This window comes from Sceloporus undulatus, chromosome 1, assembly GCF_019175285.1.
Source record: "Sceloporus undulatus isolate JIND9_A2432 ecotype Alabama chromosome 1, SceUnd_v1.1, whole genome shotgun sequence".
In the NCBI taxonomy this organism is placed as follows: domain Eukaryota; kingdom Metazoa; phylum Chordata; class Lepidosauria; order Squamata; family Phrynosomatidae; genus Sceloporus; species Sceloporus undulatus.
The window spans coordinates 92163340-92185313 of record NC_056522.1 but is presented as its reverse complement, the minus strand read 5'-3'; the positions used below and the strand labels follow the sequence as shown (position 1 = coordinate 92185313).

At 40.0% G+C, this 21974-nt stretch overlaps 1 protein-coding gene across 1 annotated transcript in view; it reads left to right on the top strand.

Moving 5' to 3' along the window:
• The window catches only part of HECA (hdc homolog, cell cycle regulator), a 30995-nt gene extending 9502 nt beyond the window's left edge, over positions 1 to 21493 (top strand). Inside the window, exons 2-4 of the mRNA XM_042446021.1 lie at positions 13745 to 14785; positions 18391 to 18545; positions 21064 to 21493. Of these exons, the coding sequence (XP_042301955.1) occupies positions 13745 to 14785; positions 18391 to 18545; positions 21064 to 21228 (1361 nt within the window). The 3' untranslated portion in view covers positions 21229 to 21493. The remainder of the gene's footprint in view (positions 1 to 13744; positions 14786 to 18390; positions 18546 to 21063) is intronic.
• The last annotated feature ends 481 nt before the right edge of the window (positions 21494 to 21974 follow it).

Genomic DNA, 21974 nt, shown 5'->3' with positions numbered 1-21974 from the left:
TATGCATGCATCATTTAAATAGCATACCTCCAAAGAGACCTGAAGCAGCTTTATTTTGGCAGTCTGTAACAGGCCTATATAAGCTTTTTAGCTCTGAGAAAAGGTCCAAGTCCAGGAAAAGAAGCAGGTATGATAACCCCTATCTAAGAGAACTGTACTGGTATGTTCAAATTGGCTTTCAGAAAGCTTTGGAGTAAAGTGCAGTTGCAGATAGAGCCAGTCTGAACCTAGGACCTTGGGAGACCAGAATTTGAATCCCTGCTTGGCCCTGGAAAGCCACTGGGTGACCTTGGTGAAGTTAGACTTTCTCACCTTCAGAGGAAGCAAGGACACCCCCACCAAACAAATTCTGCCAAGAAAACCCTGTGCTAGGGTCACCATGGTCCAAAACACACTGCAGAAATAATCCCTGGCTCAATGCTAGGGAATTCTGGGAACTCTGGTTTTGTGAGACATTTAGCCTTCTCTGTCAGAAAGCTCTGTTGTAACAATAAATTACAATTCCCAGAATTCCGTAGCACTGAGGCAGGGCAGTTAAACTGTTCTCAAACTGGATTATTTCTGCAGTGTGTTTTGGACAGATAAGTAAGAAATGTCTTGAAGGCACACAGCAACAACACGTTTCCAGATGCTTTCTCATTACTTCATAGTTGTTGAACAGAAAGTAACATTTTTATTTAACTTAAATCAACATTGCAAAATGTTACATATCCTAGACACACAAAGTCTGTTCATTTAGCGTGTCAGTAATGCAAATTCAGACCTGCAAGGTTTGCATTATATAGGTCACATGCAAGGTTGTATAGAAAATGCCATTTAGTAATTAGAACTCTCTGAATTTTGGCATGATTGTTCAGCAGTTGGATTTTATTTATGCACTTTAAGTCTCCAACTGTAATTCTAACTAAACTAGACCATTGAATCAGTTGCTGAATGGTAAATTAACACTTACGTTAATATTATTAAAATTATTGGTCCTTCTCTGGATGGGACTAGCAATTGCATTTAGGCCCATGTATCTATTTAAGAAATCTTTTAACTCTGTGATAGCCCAGCTGGGTAGCTTTCTTCTGATTTCATGAATTAGGAGAATCTACTTAATACAAATTGGACCATTGGAAACTACCAGTTACTATTGCTGTTGAACAAATTGTGTTCAGGTAACCTAGACATTCAGCCAATGTAGACTGAATTTCAGGATATGAAAGGATTTTATTTTCCTATTTTATTTTTTTCAGAAGAGACTGTGATGCAGGTCAAGTATCTTTAAAATGTTATGTTGATGGTACTGCCTGGAACTGCTTCTGCAGGTAACAGTGTGGATAGAAGTGAACTTGTGAAGTTGAGTGCTGAATTGGCAGAAAATGAAAGCACAAGCAGATCCAAATCATGGTTTGTAGGTTTGGAAGATCAACTATGGTTTGAGTTCTTAACTATTGTGACAATAAGTTTTTCAGGTGGAGCAATTATATTGGGAAGTGATGGTGTTTGTTCGGCTATATATATATATATATATATATATATATATATATATATATATATTCATATTCCTTTTCTCCTTTTCCACAGCACAGGTAGATTTCTTTTAACAAAGGAGCTTATCACACTGGAGGAATTTCTCTGAATTTCAAATGAAAAGAAAGTGGGACCAGAACACATTCACATGAATTTGCTAGTTTAGCGAATTTATGTGAATGCGAATTGCGTTCGAACTGGCTTCACATTGCCCAAAAATAGCATGCCAGTGCCCGAATTTGCATGTGGTAGTCTTATCACGCAATAACGTGAAACCCCATGGTTGCGTTTGGACTGACTTCCCATTGCTTAAAATTGCAAGTGGTAGTCTATCACACAATAATGTTAAACCCCATGATTGTGTTTGGATTGCCGTTGGATTATTCTTACAATTTCCCTTGTCTGATAAATTCCAAAGTAGATGTGTTCCTTGGCATTACTTAAACAGAAAATTTAATACCCAAGAAAGAAATAACATGGAAAGAAAAGAGATATATTCCTACACTACAAAAAGGAAGAAACGATTCAACATGTTTCAGAAAACTTTTTATTCAATATACACATGTGAAATGAAACAACAAGGTCAAGTAAGCCTTGCATAAATAAACAAAAATATTTCAAATCTTTAAGAGACCACTTGAATGCTTCTTTCAAAATGCATCCAGGGATGACTTTTTCTTTTACTAGCCTCCACTTGGCTTATAATTTCTGTTTTGGTGGCCAGATGTATAGCTTTTAAACATGTTTACTGTAGCTGATGAGGCAGACTTGTCTTCTTTTTCCTTTTTTCTCTGGGTTGCTGTTCATACACACCCAGTAAGGGCCCATTCACATTACCTTTTAAACCGGTTTTGAAACTGATTCTTCCACGTGAAGTTCATATTGGGCCCGATTCTGTCACAATCCAGGCCGAGGCTTGCACAAGGAAATGCCCCTTACCCCGGGGTATCCAGAATCGGGCTAAAATCCGTCTTTTCTCAAAAAACCCGGGTTCCGCGAAATATGAACTTGCCCTCGATCATGATCAGGGCAAATTCAGGGAGGGATTAAGGTCAGAGGGCGGGCATAGGTCAGAGCATTCCCTCCCCTCATCGGAGGGGAAGAGGAGGAGGAGGAGGAGGAGGAGGAAAGAGCCGAAGGAAAAAGGGGAATCTGGAGGCAAAGGGTGACAGGAGGCAAAAAGGGGTTGACTGATGGGGTCAGTTCAGGGCAGGTCAGGGGGCCACAGCAAGCCAAGCCTCTGCTCTCCAGGAGGGACTTTTCCCCTTTGGTTTTTATGTATTTATTATTATTTTTGGCCAAAAATGTGCATGTTTTTGGCAATAGATATATAGATATATAGATAGAACGTGAGCAGGAGGAAGGATCAATTCAGGGCAGGTCAGGGGGGTGGGCAGAGCAAGCCAAGCCTCTGCTATCCATCAGGGACCTTTTCCCTTTTATTTTTTATTATTATTTTTCTCTATCTATGTGCATATTTTTTGCAATGGGTAGATCTATATTTAGATCTGGCTTCCTCAGGAGCCCTTTGCAAGAAGAGTACTTTGCAAAAACCTTTTTTTCCTTTGGAATGAATGCTGCAATGCGAATGAATGCTCCAATGCGAATGTTACAATGTTTCTCTTTCCAATTTGGCAAATTGGCAGATTGATACAGCTTTTGCTACTGTCTAAAGAATTCAGGGGTAGCATAGGGAAAGAAAAATGCATCCTTTTCTGGCATTCTGAGGTGAGGAATTATTATTATTATTATTATTATTATTATTATTCTGGGGTGGCAAGGGAGTGGGATACAGGATACAGAGATGGCACTAGCTTGCATTTTGGGGTTGAAAATGGGGCCAAGGGCAGATCTCCTGCGCTGACCCAAATGCCCACAACACACACACACCCCAGAGGTTTTTAAATTTGACAAGTGTTGCCTGGTCCTTTTAAAAAAAAGGAGGGGCAGAAAGCACACTTCTGATTGCCCAATGAGTGCTGCAAAGGTCACCTATGACCATCGCGGAACTAATTTGATTGACAGCCAGGCACCTTCACCTTAAACCCGATTTCTCCCAAGAGGGCATTCGGGTTAAAATGCCCCTGGTTGGTAGTCAGCACTTGCTTCTGGAGGGATCCAGGGAGGGAGAGACTGAAGCTTCCCCGTTCCTTCCAGCGCGAAGGTGCCAGTGAGAATGAGACCTAAGGTAACCTGGGTGCGGTTGTGGTTTACCTTGCCTGTTCTAGGTAGGCACACAAAGCTACATTAGAATGATCTGACACTGAATCCTACTCTTTCCCAGTTCAGGCTTTATTAAATTGTTTACTGCAGACACTGCTGCAATCTAACGCTGAAAGTCTGTGTTCTCTAGCCCTCCACCATCCTTGCAAAGCCCATATTGCTATAAAAAAGTGCAGTTACCGGATAAGGAGGAAAATGTGGAGGCTGGGCAGCCATAAAAAGCTTTTGTAAAGAGCTTCACTGTCAGAAGATTTATTAACTGAGGCATGCCTGTATTCCAAAGTACAGTATTTTGCTGCTACCTGAATGGTGAGGGGTTTTGTAAATGAATAGATTTGGCTGACGTATCAATTGTGAGAAATTAAGTAGGTGTGCCCAATTCCTTACCACTCCCTATTTTCGGGATGTTCTCACCCTTTCCCACCCCCCCTTTTAAATATGTTTTTACTCACCCCCTCTAAAAAATCTTTCTATGGCTTTCATGATAAATGCAGTACATTCCTGTGTTTGGCAAAATCTCTCTCGCAAACAGACAGACTAATTTAAATTTGGGAGGAAGTTGCAAAATTGGGAAAAGGGTGGGAAATATCTTTCCTCAGGCTGGCTATTGTGCAAGTGTGTCTATAGCACTTGACCTCAGCAGAAGGTAATGGTACTATTCCTATGTTTGTTTTCTTGGAGCAAGATCACCCCACATACACTCATTCGTTGCGTGAACTGATGCATCTGAGGGGACTGTCTATAGAGGAGGTGCATTGTGTAGGCATGGATGGGTGACCTTACTTTAAGGAAGCAAACCACTTTTACACTACATACCACTTTTACACTGTAGTTGTAAAGATTTTTTAAAAAAAACCATTGGAAAAGGCATTGGGGAGGAACAGATCATGTGAGGATTGCAACACATCTGGAAACAACTGGAGAGGGGGTGAGAAACACCCATATCTAACATCACAACCCCTGTCACAAGTAAGAAGCCCACTAATGAACCACAATGTGTCACCCTTCCATTAAAGCTTTCTTTTAAAAAAGAAAAATAAATATTTGGATTGAGAAACATCAAGAATTGTCAACAATTAACATTAAACAGTGTTTTACAGATTGGCACAAATGACCAGTCTGTATGAGCCTTGTGTTCAGTATTGACATCCAAATTAAGCCTATGTCACCATGTTGGTGGGGCTAAAAAAAGTGACCAGGCTTTCTGAAAGGCCCTTAAATGTGGCAAAATAGCCACTCAGGAACTTGGGAGACAACAACAACAACAACAGAAATATTTAAGTAAATACATTTAACCTTGCCACTGTGTTTGAGAAACATGAGCGTAAATGCTTATATTTTTTAAAACTGCAGTAATAAAAGTAACTGATTGTCTTGGTGCATGTGAATTTCTGCATACATGCCTTGGAACTATGACTAGCTAATTACTTTTTAAATGTTCCCATGTGCTCTGGCTTGGATTGGGGGTTGCTCATGGGGTTTCCATAAACTATCAGGCAATTTAAAGGGTCACAAACACGCAGACTAAATTGCAAACAGCAACCCATTTAGACTCAATGTGATCTATTGGAGCCATGCCATTTTAAGTGGATCAGCCTAATAATAAAGTTGTCAAACATTCTTAGGTATTTTATAGTCATTAAGAGCTCTGTTGTTGCACAATATAAAATGTGTCTTACCTATTTAGATTTGCATTTTTAACTACCCTAAATTAGTTAATGTAATGGCTATTTTAAGAGGTTGTGTAGATGATCTGGGCACAGATGCACAATGCACTAGGCTACAGAACCACAAAAAATCTTATTACTCTGCAGGAAACTTGCCAGATTTCTGTGTCTGGACAAGCTGAAAAAAGCTCTGTGATTCATTTGGTTATTTCCAGTTCTAAATTGAAGCAACTGTGCAATGTGCACGTTGTATCTATCTGCACAGCAAAGTAAGATTGTTTCTGCGGTTTCTTGGCTTGTCATGTTGTCGAGCCAGGCTACCCCTGTGCTTGACTCGGAAATTACAGCTGGTTCAAAACATGGCAGCCAGGCTTGTGTCAGGTACATCTAGGAGGGACCACATTACTCCGGTTTTGAGGTCCCTCCACTGGCTGCCTATTAGCTTCCGGGCCCAGTACAAGGTGTTGGTTATCACCTTTAAAGCCCTAAATGGCTTGGGTCCAAACTATCTTAGAGACCGCCTCCTCCCGTACAATCCTCCCCGCGCTCTCCGGTCCTCTGGGAGGAACTTACTACAGCCTCTAAAATCTAGGCTTGCGGCAACCTCCCAGAGGGCGTTCTCTGCTGTCGCCCCCAAACTCTGGAACGACCTGCCGGATGAGATCCGTCAGATAACATCATTAGACAGCTTTAAAAAAGCGGTCAAGACGGATCTCTTCCGGCAGGCCTTTCCAGATTAACCATCCCGGCCCAGGTTCCCTGATTCCCTCATTCCTCCCGTGGCCCCATCTTAGTGATGGTTGAGGATCAACAGAGGGATATCAGGGTTTTTAGTTTTAACTGCTGGTTTTATGCTTGTATTGTGTTTTTAATATGTTATACTATTTAATACTGTCTTAAGGGGGGGGGGGAGGGATAAAGTGTTTTTAATTGTCATATTTTATATTTTACTGTTGTTAACCGCCCGGATTGGTTTGCCAGAGGGCGGTATACAAATAATAATTATTATATTATTATTATTATTATTATTATTATTATTATTATTATTATTGTACGTATGGTTTTGGTCACATATGTGACAGCTTCTGTAGGAACTAGAATAGAGATACAGTACGCTGAAACTGTTAGCTTTTCAGCTGAGTGCTGATTTGAAGAGTCAAACCCATTAAAACCTCTTGAGTCCCCCCCCCCCCGTCTGTATACTTGTGCTACTGTTTGCAGCCTCCCCTTTCCCCCTTTTTTATTTCATCTTTACTAATCCATTTATTGAGTATGATGATGTCACTTTGCATGTGGCCAATCAGATTTTGGAGTTTGTTAATAGCAGGAAGACAGTTTGGTGTCTGGATCTGCTTTTATTTCTATTCAGGTTACCATCAGGACAGGGTCATAGGAACACTTTGGCTATCCTTTGGGTATGAAATTTTCTCCAAAGGGAAGGCATCTTTTGATTCTGATAAATATGGAAAAATGAAGATTCAGCCCTAGTAGTTACCTCTAGTAGATAATTACCTAGAAATAGTGGCTGGAGGTAAAAGATAAGTATGATCTTATCAGGTACTTGCTGTTGCCCGCTTGTATGATTTGGGGATATAGAACTTGAAACTGACTGAGTGATCACAATGAAGCTTTAACATCACTAAAAGCATATGACAGCAATTTGTAAAATTTAAAAGCATGTTATCCCAATCCCCCTCCCCAAACACAAGAATGCAAACAGGAAGCACAGAGGTAACTCACATTGATGAGAGAGCCAGCATGATGTAGTGGTTTGAGTGCTGGAGTAGGACTCTGGGAGACCTGGGTTAAAATTCCTGTTTGACCATGGAGACCCATTGAGTGATCTTGGGCAGGTAGCACTCTTTCAGCCTCAGATGAAGGCAGTGGCAAACCCCTCTGACTAAACTTTGCCAAGAAAACCCTATGATAGGGTTGCCATAAGTCAGAGTTGTCTTAAAGGCACATAACAACAAGACATGACTAAATGCTTATTCAATAGTAGCTAGATTTTTGTTTATGGTTTGTGATACTTAGATTAGGATGATGTTTAGAAATTGTGTATGTATGTTCAAATTGCCTGTCAACTTACAGAAACCCCACACATTTTCATAGGGTTTTCTTAGGCAAGGAATAATCAGAGGTGGTTTTATAAGTTCCTTCCTCTGAAATATAGCCTACAGTAGCTGGTATTTAATAATAATAATAATTTTTATTTTTCTATTTCCCGCCACTCCCTGCGGATCAAGGCAGGATCACATCAGTGCCATAAATACAAAATACACGTCAAATTTAAAACAGCGTTATATAACAACCTTACATAATAAATACAATATCAATATCAACAGTGCCAGTCAGCCAGGGTGTTGCAGTATGGGAAGCAGCGCATCTGAAGCATCTGTTTTTCCATATTATCAGACCAGGTCGGATGGGTACGCTCGTCGGAAGAGATCCGTCTTTAATGCCTTCTTAAAGGCGTCTAATGATGTAATTAGGCGGATCTCTTCCGGTAAGCTGTTCCATAATTTCGGGACTGCAGCTGTAAATGCTTTTCGGTTTTTTTGTGTTCCAACAAATTCTTCCCTGAAGTTCTGAGTGTGCGGGGCGGATTGTGTAGGGAGAGGCGTTCCCTTAAGTAACTTGGGCCCGAGCCATGTAGGGCTTTAAAGGTAACAACCTGTATTAATTGACAGTCTCTCATCCAAGTACTCAGCAGGGCTTAGCTACCAAAACCAAACAGAATCTGATGTCTTTAGGGTATGTAGGCCAGAAATTACTATTACACATTTTTGCACTGGATTGGGCATGGATTCTTTAGGTTAGACCCCCCCCCCCACATATATGTTGGAGACTGGGATCCTGAAAATGCTCAGATGTGGGTGAAAGGTGACAAAGTTACCTGGAGTCACCAAGCTGCCATGATGAGTAAGCATTTGGGCTGTGGAGGTGAAATCATCATAGGCAGGAACTGCAAAGTCATCCTACAAGGGGGATCTGTCTAGAGGGTACACATAGTAAGAGGCTGAGCTAAAGTGCACAGGAGATGCACAAGTATATAAGGGAGCAGCCTCAGTGTACAGTGTGGAGAGTTTGTGGGTTGTTGTGGGATGTTGATAATGTGTTGTTGTTGCTGATGGTGTATGGTGTATTGCGTGTCACTGCATTGTTCAGGGCACACTTGTATACAGAGCACCGAAGATTAAAGAGCCTCCTAGAGAGATATCTGTCTGGTGTCTCATGTGTCTGTTTATGGAGGGAGAGAGGAAATTCTCCAGCCTGCACAGAGCTCTGTGTCGCTTCTCAGGTGGCCATCCAAGTGCACAGCTTTGGTATGGTGCAATGCAACTCGCGCAAATCACACTAACAATATAGTGCTTGTGTGGGTGGATGCTATTTTACCTGGCATGCACAGTGTGGGGAGGAGAAGGAAGAGGCACACACCTTTTCCTCCTCCTTCCCGACCATCCCAGGCCTTCAGGTGCCTCTCCGGAGGCAGATGAAGGCTGGGGACAGCGCACGGGGAGGAGGAGGAGGAGGAATAGGTGCACACCTGTACCTCTTCTTCCCTCTTCGCCCCCCTGGGCCTTCAGCTGTCTCTGGAGAGGCAGCTGAAGGCCCGGTGGGCAGAGGTCGCACCCCTGGCACCTGATGTTAGGCCTTTTAGTTTGGGTACTTGGCCCCTGAAAAGTTCGCTGTTACTTTTTAGTGCATAGTTTAAAGAACTATACAAGCACTTTGGACTGCACCTTTAAAGTTTGGATTAACATGTGGAGTAGATTAATTGCTGCGCTCACATGGAAGCCTCCGACAGGTGCTGCGAGAAAGTCCTGTTGAACTCTGTGAGTTTGTTTCTAAGAGTTCCTTGAATATATGATGTATTTATTTCATTATTTAAACATCTGATCTGAGTTATGTTGTCAGTAGGGCTGCAACATTTATTTATTTAGATTAGTTGAGACCAGTTAAAATAATTAAAAGGATGTTGTTGATTGATTTAAATGCTCTGTCTTTTAAAAATAGTTACATATATTGCAAGCAGTATTTTGAAATAGGCATCCCTCCTTTTACAGGACAGAATACTTGTTCTGCACTTATGTTTGCTGTGACCCATGCATGCTAAAAAAAATAAAGTTATGTTTTGCTTCAGAACCTTTGTTTTTATCTATCTGTACATTTAAACCAGCTGTAAATCTAATATTTTTAATAGGTTACAGCTCTTCCAACAGATTATTAGTTTGGGGAACTGTAAAAGGAGATCTCTGAACACTTACTGTATATACTCATGTATAAGTCTAGAAATTTAGGTCAAAAATTGACCCCCAAAACCTGAGTCAACTTATCCTCAGGTCAGTGTAAGTACTGTACTTTAACTCTTATTTAAAAGAAGGAACCATCTCCTGATGAAAAGCAAAATTATAATATGTGAAGCACCCTCTACTCTCATCCACCCAGTCTGAAGAACAAGCACATAGAGTTATGTCTGCTGAAATTTTATAAGTTCGTTGACATTATTTTGCTTTGCTTCATCCTTTAGATCCTTTGTTATGTGCCCCTAAATTTTACCCTCGACTTATCCATGAGTCATAGCAAAATCCATAATTTTGGCCCCAAAACTTGCCCCCGACTTATACATGAGGTCAACTTATAGTCGTGCATTTACGGTATTTTCCTTGGGCACTTGTAGGTTTTATTTTTTTCTGATATGAGATTGAGAGAATTGATTCAACTTGAGTTAGGTCACATTGTGTTCTTATTCTAGATATTCAATTCATTTTTATTTCCTTCTATCTATTAGGCTGTGTAAAGGTACCACTTTCTTCATATTGGGAGGTACAGTTTCTGAAAGTTAGCTTGCTGATGCTTTAATGCTGTAAATCTGTGTTAATCACAGTAGGTCTTTTTAAGCCAAAGAGGTTAGCTAAATAAAGTTCTTCATGTGTATTAAAGCCAATGGGAAATTTCAGATGTAGGAATGGAAAGCGTTTTTTTACATCACAGAGTTTGGAAGGATCTTCACACATTGGCTTGGCTTTCCTTGGCTGCATTTGCACACACAAATTAATGTTGTTTAGTTAGATTTGATCCGTATGACTTGACTTAATTAAAAACTTCTTCTGTGCCATTCATTTGGTAAACCATGTTAATAAGAACTTGATTATGCCCTACTTAATTTGGGGCTTCATAATAAAAACATTTAGAACTTGGATGGCTTCCTCTAAGCAGAGCCAGGAATACCGGTAGTTACTTTTTGGACTGTAATGACTCCCAGAATCCCTCAGTCAGCTTGGTTACTGACCATTTCAGCTGAGCGCTTCTGTCAGTTGTAGTGCAAAAAAGTAACTTTTCTCAGCTGTCTTCTTGAATTAATGGTGGCGCATTATAAGGATTTGTCCTTTGGAATATACAGTGTTGAACACTATTGTTTCCCCCCACTTATTTTTAATATATTTATTAATTTTCATATATACATAAAATTGATCCATTAAAAACAGTGAACTGGACGAAATAAGACAAATCAATCTTGACAAAACAAATAAACAAACAAAAAGTCTTCAAGTATTACATAACTATTTAACACAGACTACTTATGATTTCCTAACAAAACACATCATTCATTCTTACATGGTAACTTCCTGTTACTTCAGCATTTCATTTCCATTAGACTCTTAAATAACATATTTTGTCATTCACAGAACTATTTTCATGATTGTCTCATCATCTTCTTGTAATTTTTTATTTCTTCTAACTCTTTTTCTATACAGTAAAGCCCTTGTATCCAATTAGGATTTTTTCCCCTTTACAAATGTGTCTATTGTTATCCTCAGCAATCTTCCGTTATCAGTTTGGTGTAGGATCTTTCTGTTTATTTCATTTTGGTTTTTTTCAAGTAATACTTTCAAATTTTCCAAGTTTCACTCTAATCCATTTTATTCCGTCTTGATTAATTTAATTGCTAAAAGTCTCCATTCTTGATGTTAACACTTTGTTTGAGTCATAAAAATATTTATCTGATTTTTCCTCTTTCAATCTCCTAGTCATTTTATCCATCTCCAAAACATCGTAAAGCTTCAAGAGCCACTCTTCTATATTTGGAGTTCTTCTATTTTTCCACCACGTAGCATATACCATCCTGACGGATATAATCATATAAAACAATTTACATCCATATTTTCCCCCAAATGTTCATGTAACATATTTAACAAAAATAAATTCAAGTCTGAATTCCAGTTTAATTTGTAGTAGTCTGCATATTTTTATCCAGAATCTTTTAGCCTTTACAGATGTCCACCAGGTGTGGTACAATGTTCCTTTTTTTCTTTGGTCATTTCGAACACTGGTTGTCCATGTTTCTGTAGATATTACATAGTTTTTCCAGAGTCATGTACCACCTGTAAAATATCTCATAATAGTTTTCTCTTATTTTTTGATACAATGTATATTTCAATCATTTAGTTAAAGATAATTCCCATTGTTCTAATTCTAGTACATGCCCTATATTTTGCACCCACTTTACCATATTTTCTTTAACCAGTTCATCTTCTGTATATTGTTTTAATAAACATTTATGAAGATTTGATATTTTTACTTTGACCAGAGGATCTCCTCTAATTCAGTTTTGTTTTCCTCTATTCTGATTGTCTTATGGAGCCTCACCATCTCTGCCTGCAATTCTTGTTCTCAAAGAAGTTCATTTGCTGTTTCTGGGGACTTTGTACAAAATGTTCCTCAAAAGTTTCCAACCTGCCCCCCCCCCAATTCCTGGAAGTTGACTTAGGGGCAGTACAGACTGGCACTTTGTGCGGCCTGACTGTGTGCTAGGGCTGAACTAGGGCGGAGAGTGCACACGCTCCGAGCCTTACTTCCACCGCCTGGGCGTCATCTTGGCACGCGTCCATACACGGGGTGCTTCTTGATGACATCCCTCGGCCGCAGCGCCCAAATGGCGCTGTCCGGAAGGGATGTCATCATGGCACGCAAGCTTGCATGTGATGCCCCTTCAAAGAAGCTGCTCACAGCAGCTTCTTTTAGGGAGCGAGTTGGTGTCACAGTGTGCGGCTGCTGCGGGACTGACCCGGGACAAACAGGGACAGCGTTTAGCCGCCCGTCTGTACTGCCCCTTAATAATTTCTGTTTTAATTTTTTACTAACTTAATTTTTGAGGCTGTTGTGTCCTGTGATGAGCGCGACTCTCTATGTTGTCCATCACAGATTAAGGAACTAAAAAAGCTGCGCTCCTGCACACAGCTACAATGTGTAACTTTACTGTGACAGAGCTATGTTTTAGCAACTACCTTAGAGAATTATAATGAGGGTCAATGGGACATCATAAATGGGGCTGTGCAGCAGGGGCTCCCACTACACAATGGGACACCACAATAAGTAGAGACATTTTTGCACCTGGGCACAGGGCACTGCTTGTTCTACTAGATCACAATGGCACAGCTATGGCAGCACTTGCCTCCAGGGAAAACAACTGTAGTGCAGCCCAGCAATTCTAAACTGCCCAACTGTAAACTGCAATAATATCAAAAATCCACAAAATAGTGATACCTTTATGGGGACAACCAAACTGCACAGAATATATGATGCAAGCTTTCATAGTTCCACTAGCTTCTTCATCAGGCAAAGGTATTAAAAATCATACAGGATAAATATTTTTTTTAAAAAATGCCTCTGTTAGTCACAGGCCTGCATTTTGTCAAGATGTTGCTTGTGTTCTGAGTTGAGATAGTGTGTAGGCAGTCCCTGTTCTTTCTGGTCATGTGGCACTGGGAATACAGCATTCCAGAGTCCCGGAGATAAAATTCAAATTCTGCTAGCAATGCAAATAGGTACTCCCTCTGACCTCCAATATGTCTCTGTCCCTTGTGAGATCACACCTCTCTTTGTTAGGTAGAGTACGTTGAATCTCTCAAGAGAAGACTCCATGAGTTTGCATTAGGAAAATTTTGGTTGTATTTTGGTAAAACATGCCACTGTAGTCTCAGTGTTTTTAAAAAAATCTTTTACCTTTATTGGAGGTCAAAACCTCAAATAGTAAAGTTCTAGTCCATTGGCTCTCTCTTTAGGATTCCCCTGTTGCAAATTTATTGTAAGTTGGTTTATGATGTTGTAAAAGGATGTCAGCCATACTTTTGTGCTTATTATACTCTTTTATGAACTGAAATACTATATATGTATATACACATGCCGTTTTCCCATTGCAAATTCCTCAGTTCATAGAATAGAAGCAGGATGTACACATGCCCTGTCCAAATCATTCGATTAGTAAAATAAAATTTGCAAATATTTAGTCACATATAACAGAACTGACCTGTTATTCTTTGTTTTGTGTTCCACAGAAGCACCTTGTGCTACACCACTGATATGTAGCTTTGGACGGCCTGTCGACCTAGAAAAAGATGATTATCAGAAAGTTGTATGCAACAATGAACATTGTCCCTACAGCACTTGGATGCACCTTCAGTGTTTTTATGAATGGGAGAGCAGCATTTTGGCTCAGTTTAACTGCATTGGGAGAGCAAGGAGCTGGAATGAGAAACAATGTCGACAAAATATGTGGACTAAGAAGGGGTATGATCTTGCTTTTCGATTTTGTTCTTGCCGATGTGGGCAGGGGCACTTGAAGAAAGACACAGATTGGTACCAGGTAAAACGAATGCAAGACGAGAAGAAGAAAAAATCTGTATCGGAAAAGAGCAGTGGAAGATCAACATCAGAGTCCTCGGAAGATGCTAAAAAGTGCAGGCCCACTAACAAACCACAGAAAGGTTTGAACCATGATATCCAGCGACGACATTCAATGGATAGGCAGAACTCTCAAGAGAAAAGCAGTGCCAGCAGTAGCTATGCAGTTCGTTCTCCGTGTGGTTCTCCTGGCCAATCTCCTCCAGCAGGATATTCTGTCCTTGCCCCCACACATTTCAGTGGGCCTCGCTCTTCACGATACTTAGGAGAATTTTTGAAGAATGCCATTCACCTAGAACCTCACAGGAAGAACATGGCCAATAGTGGCATGTTCAGAAATGCTCACTTTGATTATGGGACATCTGGGCTACAAGCACACAGATCAGGACATTTTGATGCCCCTGTACAGTTTTTGAGAAGGCTTGATCTGTCTGAACTCCTTGCTCATATACCCCGGCATAAATTGAACACTTTCCATGTTCGGATGGAAGATGATGCCCAAGTGGGTCAAGGAGAAGACCTTCGGAAATTCATTCTTGCTGCACTCAGTGCCAGTCACCGAAATGTTGTCAACTGTGCATTATGCCACAGAGCACTGCCAGTTTTTGAACAGTTTCCATTGGTGGATGGAACCTTGTTTCTTAGTCCATCAAGACACGATGAAATTGAATATGATGTTCCGTGCCATCTTCAAGGTACTGGATGCTTATCAGTCCAGTTTCTTTTCTTAAATGATCATATTGCATTTTAAAGCTCCAGTTACTGGGCTAATTTTATGGCAGAGACACTTTCATGCAAATACTTATGTAACAAAACCCAGAGTGCTGCTTCTAAGGGAAAACAGTTTGGCACAGGAGGTAGATTTAGAAGATACGGAGAAGATATGTGTGCAATTGGATATATGGTTTGCTTGATCATCTGCCAGCTGTTCCTGCCCCCTCCAGGTTCCAGATTTGTTTTCGCTTTACAAACACATCTGGAAGTTTTCCGTGGGGGGTGGAAGCAACTTTCTTTTGCTCCTTCTGTTATCTTAATTGTCTCCTGAAGCACTTAAAAGCATGAGTTTCTTTGGAATTGTTAAATACATTCCTGAACTCTCAGTAGATGAAAAACAATGAAAGAAAAGTTGCTTTTTATTTGAAATGTTATATGAATTAATTAAGAGCATTGTTAGGCAAAATGTTTCCCAGATCAGCTTAGAAAGCTGAGTAGCATAACAGTCCTTGCTCTTATGCACTAAATTTCAGATGTGACACAAGGAATAAGGGGTGGAGAGGGAGGATGAAAAAAATTCCGATTACAGTTCTGATAATAACCAGCTGGATACTAAGAGCCTTATTACACGACAAAAGAAAGCAGAGATGGAGCACCAGAAAAGTGGCTTTCTCCTTACCTTTCCACATACCATTGAAGCACTTATGTTCTCCTCCTGAGGGGGACGGTTGTAAAGGATGTCTTTGGTTATCCTGGAAAAATCTGTTTTGCAAAAGGTATGCTTTTACAACCATTTCCTTTGGGAAGGGGAACTGAAATACAGTTGACCCTTCCCTTACATGGGGGATTCGTTCCAGACCCCACCGTGTAAGGGAAAAACCACATAAACTCAAGCCACATTGGAAATAATGGGGCTCATTCTTGCGGCATGCACCTGGTGCACCCCAGGGCAGGGCACACACCATGGGTGTGTGCCCCATTGCTCCTTCCGGGGTGCGGGAGAAGTCTTTCTGGTGCGGCTTCCAGCATATGCTGGAAGCCGCATATGGCGCGCCTGCATATGACACGGCCGCACTATACTATGCAGCATCCAGAGAGGGAAAGAGAAAGCCACTTCTCTGCTATTCCATCTCAGCCTTTTTTGTGTTGTGCAGTAAGGATTTCAGAGTTAAGTAGTCTGAATTGCTGCCGCTGGGCAGCAGTTGAGCAGGGGTCAAAGGCATTTAGTCTGCCAGCAAAAGCTGTGCAATAACTCTATTCCCGCCCCACCTCAGCTTGAATTATATCAAAAATGTTGAAACTGACTGGCTGTAGTATTATTTTTGAGGCTTTCCTTTGTAGATTATTGAGCAAATATTAATTTTTTAAATTTTTATTCATTCAGTTAAATCTTGCCTTTCTCTCAGATGGGAATCAAAGATGCTACAAAAGAGGATTTGTATGAATATGAAGGAAAAGGGTTGTATTCTGTGTTGTGGTATAGTTTCATTGAGGCTTTCTAGATTGGCATTTGGGACGTCCGGAGGACGTCCCATTTTAAAAAAGGGGCGTATCTTATAGACGCCCCTGGGCCTAGTACGGACTCTGTCCGTACAAGATGGCGCCGGCCCTTCTACATGGCCAGTGCCATCTTTGCGTATCGGACGCTGAGCGTCCGTACGCGTCGCGTCCCTTGTGACGTAGCGAGTGCGCCCCTGGCGCCTCGCTACGTCGCAAATGCGACGGAAAAAGAAGCTCCATTTTGGAGCTTCTTTTTCGGTCCGCGCGGGAGTCGGGCCGTCTGAAGGCTTCGGCTCCCCCGCGGACCTACTGGCGGCGGCGGCAGAGCGCCGCAAAGTGGCGGTATGTACCCCGCCGTAGTCTTGTTTGCTAGGAATTATTCTGTGACTCCAGAAACATCCTACAACTGTATAAAGTAAGAGGTGGGGCGTGTTCATAATACACAATTATAGCATAATATTTAACTCTTTTGGCAACTTCCTATGGAATGCTGGAGTTTTAGTTTGGAGAGGCATTAGAGCTTTCTGGCTGAGAATTATAAATATCCCTCCCTAAATTACAATCCAAGGGTTCTATTAGAAGTTGCCATGGCAGTTAAAATAGCGCTATAATCGAATGACCCCTAGTTTGGGAATTTTTGGGGACAGAAATTATATAAATAAAAAGCAAATTTGCTGACAAAACTTAGCCAATATCAATAGATATTCTCTGTTGATCGTAACATAAGATTGTCTCAAAAGGCCATATGTATACATAGTCTGAGTACTAAGGGGAAGTAAACTTCAGATGAAATAAGAGAAAAGAGAATTCAACAGCCGGAAAAGGTTTCACAGGTTGAATGTATGTCTGGGGAGCATCTGCTGTCTGAGAGATAAATTACACTTAGTTTAAATAGAATAGTGTTTATGAACGTATCATTATCATAAAACTGATGTTGTGCTTGTAAGTATATCAGAATGTAATTGCAAGCAGAACAACGTGAAAGCCTTAGGATATTGCAGTAGTCAATACAGTAATGATAAATTCATATTTTGTTTCACTAGGAAAGCTGCTTAGTTTGTATTATTGATCAGCTATCCAGAAATAGCTATTAAAGGTGAAAATTGTATCATTTGGACACCATATTTCTATTCCTGTTCTTTGCATCTTTGAAAATCTATTTCTAATCTCATTCATGTCAATTCATATGACATTATTTAATATATAATACATTTTAGGGGAGAAAAGTGTATCCAATGACCAGTTAAACTAAGAAAGTTTGGAAGTAATATTAAACCATAGTATGGGATAACAAGAAGAAGTCTAAAGCAAGCCTTGAGCAACTGGAGCTGCCAGAGTCTGACAACCTAGTTCTTATCTGCAGTTAGTGAAACAAGCCAACATCAAACCATGTTTGATTAACCTAGCTTGTTTCTACTAACATTAAAATCAACCTTGGTTTAGGGTGTGGACACTATACTAAGCAGGGATGGACAAACTTTTGTTTAATGGCCATATGAGGCCACCAGAAGTGGGTGTAGTTGAATTCTGTGATCTGTGAATCCAGAAACAAAAGTGGGAATGGCTATACATTTTCTTTTTGTTTCTGCTGCTGCCTTTTCTTTTTGCCTTTTTCTTTCTCTCATATATAGAAATTGTTAAAATAGTTCTATAGCATAGTTCTGGATTTGGTATGCCCAGATTTCTTTAAAAAAACCCAAAAAACACCTGCCTTGAAAACAGGGCAGTGCTACTTCCATTTCTCAAAACCTGGAACAAGAAGGATGCATGTAAAACAGTTGAGTGAACCATGGCACAAATAGGTATGACCTATGGTTCTGAAAGTTTCAGGCTGCCTGAAGTTTAAGGAAAGGGCTGACCTCGAAGAGTAAACCTGAAAAATGAGACTTCCCCCTTTAAAAATTTCTGGCTTTTGATAAGACATGGCTGTAAATATTTTGCGTACCAAATGTTTACTGCATTTCTCGTGTTTTCTAATTGAAAATGTAGATTTTCTAGGATGGTAACAGTATTCTGCTATTCATAACATAATATATTTAAAAGTGCTATATTTTTCCTTACAAATCTTTAATTTCACTCTCTGCAGGAAGACTTATGCATCTCTATGCTGTTTGTGTAGACTGTTTAGAAGGAGTTCACAAAATTATCTGCATAAAGTGCAAATCTCGGTGGGATGGAAGCTGGCATCAACTGGGAACCATGTATACTTATGACATTCTAGCTGCTTCTCCATGTTGTCAGGTCAGTATTACAAAAGACTTCAGAACTTGCTAAATGAGTTTAAATTAGAATGGTTTGTAGAACTGATTCAGAAGTTGACTAGAAAAAACAATTTTGAATTTCACGATTGCTTTTGAGAGAATTCATGGTAGAGATTTGACACTGTATGCATTTTGGGAAAACCTAGAGATACAGTTTTTAACTTGATCAGTGATCAGTTATTTTTGTTGGAAAAAATTGGTCAGAAATTTAAGTTAAAACATCATAACATTAGCATTACACATGCTCATATTTTTCCTTACCTTCTAATTTGCACCCTAGCAGTTTTCATTAGAATAACTTAAAAGTTTAGGCCAAAGTTGGACAAAATGTAACCTTCTATGAGAAATGTTGGACTGTAATTCCTAGCATTTCTCCTAATTGACTGTGCTGGTGAGAGCTGATGGGAGTTGCAGCCCAGCAACATCAGGAGCGCTGAACATTCCTCACACCTGTTTTAAGCCCAAGAGCCATCAGCTGATAGTGCAGGAGCTTGAATTTTCTTGGGGAGATGGAATTTGATGAAAGGATGTAGGCCTTCTGTCCCCTTAAGCGACAAAAGTGAGTATGGTTTTCAAATGTGCCACTTCTGCTGTGTGGTAAAACTATAAGGAAGTGGCAGACCATGTTTTCCTTGTTTATTTCAGGCAGTGATTTCCCTGTCCCTAAATAAGGAGAAGATACATGCTAGGTGGGAAAACAGAAGAACTCGAGTGCCAAATTTGTATGTGCTCTGTCATGCATCTAAGTTAGTATTGTTACTGAATTGGCTTGGGAAAGATATTAAAGGATCAACTTTGGTGGCAAATAAAAATTTGGCTTTCTTTTTAAAACAACTGAAAGGATGAAGGGTGAAATGAAACAGGATTTCCCCTTTCCTTTTTCTAGGAGGTTTTTTCTTGGCTCTTCACATCTCTGCTCCCTTAAGGAATATGCAAGAGACAGAGAATAGAAAGATACTATTAAACAATATTTTATTGTTCACAGTCCCTCTTTCTTCTTGCTCAGATTGATTAATGCTATCTTTGTACCAAAACCGGACCTGAAACGATATTGGAAAGGCTATAGATAAATATCCTCATTCAAGAATACCTGAAGTTGTACATCCAGTACCATCTAGTGCCATCACTCTAGATAGGCACACTTAGTTTAGTGGGTTATTTGTGAGACAACCTATAATTCTGGTCCTTACCTAGAGACAAAAGCCCTGATTACTGAACTGCACCCTACTGTAGCATAGTCACAATGCAGAGAAACATGCCAAACCTGTAATAGGTTCACCTTAGGGTCACCATAAGCCAAATGTGATTGGAGGCATACATCATCAACAACAATATATCTTTAATGTTGGAAGCTGTGCTTCCACTTAGGCTGTTCACTAGCTAATAGAAAAAGGTTAGTCAAAATATATCTAATCCTAAATGGGCTCAAGTAACTGGATTAGCTCATAGTTGGGATCAGCAGGTCTTTGACCCCTTTAATCTGAGAGAGTGGGAGCCTTTTGAAAGTAGTTCACCAGATATCATGGTATTGTTAATCACATTAGGTACTTGTTTGAAGGAAGGGATTTAATATTAAAATGTTCTGTAAATCGTTTCTTCAGAATGGGCAACCTGTAACCACTGACCATCATTTAATGGCTAGTGGCTCTTAAGTTACTTAGACCTATTCAGCATTGGGCTCTAAATCAACAATAAATATCACTGGGTAGTATAATTTGTAATTTTACCTGACCAGCTGTTATCTGCAATGATATTGTTTTCAGAGGTATGTATGACCAGGAATAAGTGTCAGTTTATTCTCACCCATTTACTAATTACCACAGCAGTAGTCACTTGTTCAGTCTCTTGTTTATTTAATGTACCCAGGGAAGGGGATCTGAACAGGATTGTGACAACAGTTCTCATCCCCATTCTAGACTTGTTCACTTGAAATTCTACACCAATGGACATGAGAGGAGGGTGTCTGAAAATGCAGGAGTCTTGATCATCAAAGGTGTAGACTGGCCTTTGGGAGCTATTCCAAGTCTTTGAAATGAATGAATGAGAAACCTTTCCAACCTTTTCATTTAATTCCACATACATATGCTATTCACACTTGTTGGGAGTACAGTAGACCCTTGTTATATGCTGGGGTTTGGTTCCAAGATCCCCTGTGTATAACAAAATCCGCTTAGGTCCCATTAAATATAATGACATAGCAAAATGGTGTCCCTAATAAAAATTGGAAAATCAAGGTTTGATAGTTGAAATTTATACTTTTTAAAAACATTTTCAAACCGTGTTTGCTTGAATCCGTGTATAAAAAATCTGTGTATAAGAAGGGCCAATTATCTTGTTACTCAGACATGAATTTTCAAATGCACAACATGAAGATTCATGGATTTCTCTTGCCATGTCAGTTAATGAGTAAATTACTAATTGATGTGGTTTGATGAGCAATTGAAGCAAATTGGGATGTTTTTAGAATTTTGTTTTCTCTCCTCCCCCCACCCCTACAGGCTCGACTGAACTGTAAACATTGTGGGAAACCTGTTATAGATGTACGTATTGGGATGCAGTATTTCTCAGAATACAGCAACGTTCAGCAGTGTCCACACTGTGGGAACTTGGACTACCATTTTGTGAAGCCATTTTCTTCCTTTAAAGTTTTGGAGGCTTATTGACAAAAGCTTTGCCATAGTAATAGCTATTTTATGAGTATTGTTCCTTTTATTTTACATATCTTTTATAAGATCTGTTCTGTGAGCGGAGGGGGGTATTTTTTTTCTAACAGAAAGAAAGTGCAGCAGCTTTTGTGTGATTGTGTACATGTGTTCCTATGTAGATATGTGTCCTCTTGCCATGATTTCAGTGAAAGTTGGTGATGAGGCAGCACACTGTCTCTCCTTCCTAACATTCATTTAAGCTGGGAGGAAAATTCTCTTTTTTTTTAAAAAAAAAAATTAGGGCAATGTAAATTCGAGACATGGTGACATTATGGGAAACTATTGGCTGGGTCTTAATGTAGATTTGAAGAGAGAAGAAGAAATCTTCATAAATATCTTGATGTCATAGAAGGGAATTTGTCCAGTTGAGTGGAATATCTACGGAACGTTCAAGGTCAAGAAGTACTTCATGGTTATTTCTGCCCTACTCCACAGCCTAAAATAATGAGGAGGAGGTACACTGTAGGATCTCATGTTGTCATACTCTCGCCATTGCTTAATCTACAGACCTCACATTTGATGCACAGATTCTCTCTGTGCATTTGCTTTGCCTGGATGAGGCAGGTGATCATACAAGAATGGTTGTAGAGACAGCACATCTATGAGATAGTCCCTGTGTGTATTTCTGTCTCATATGGCAAACTTGTTTTTGTTTCCTGTTGAATTTGCTATCATAATTCCAGGGAACAAGATCAGGTCTTCAT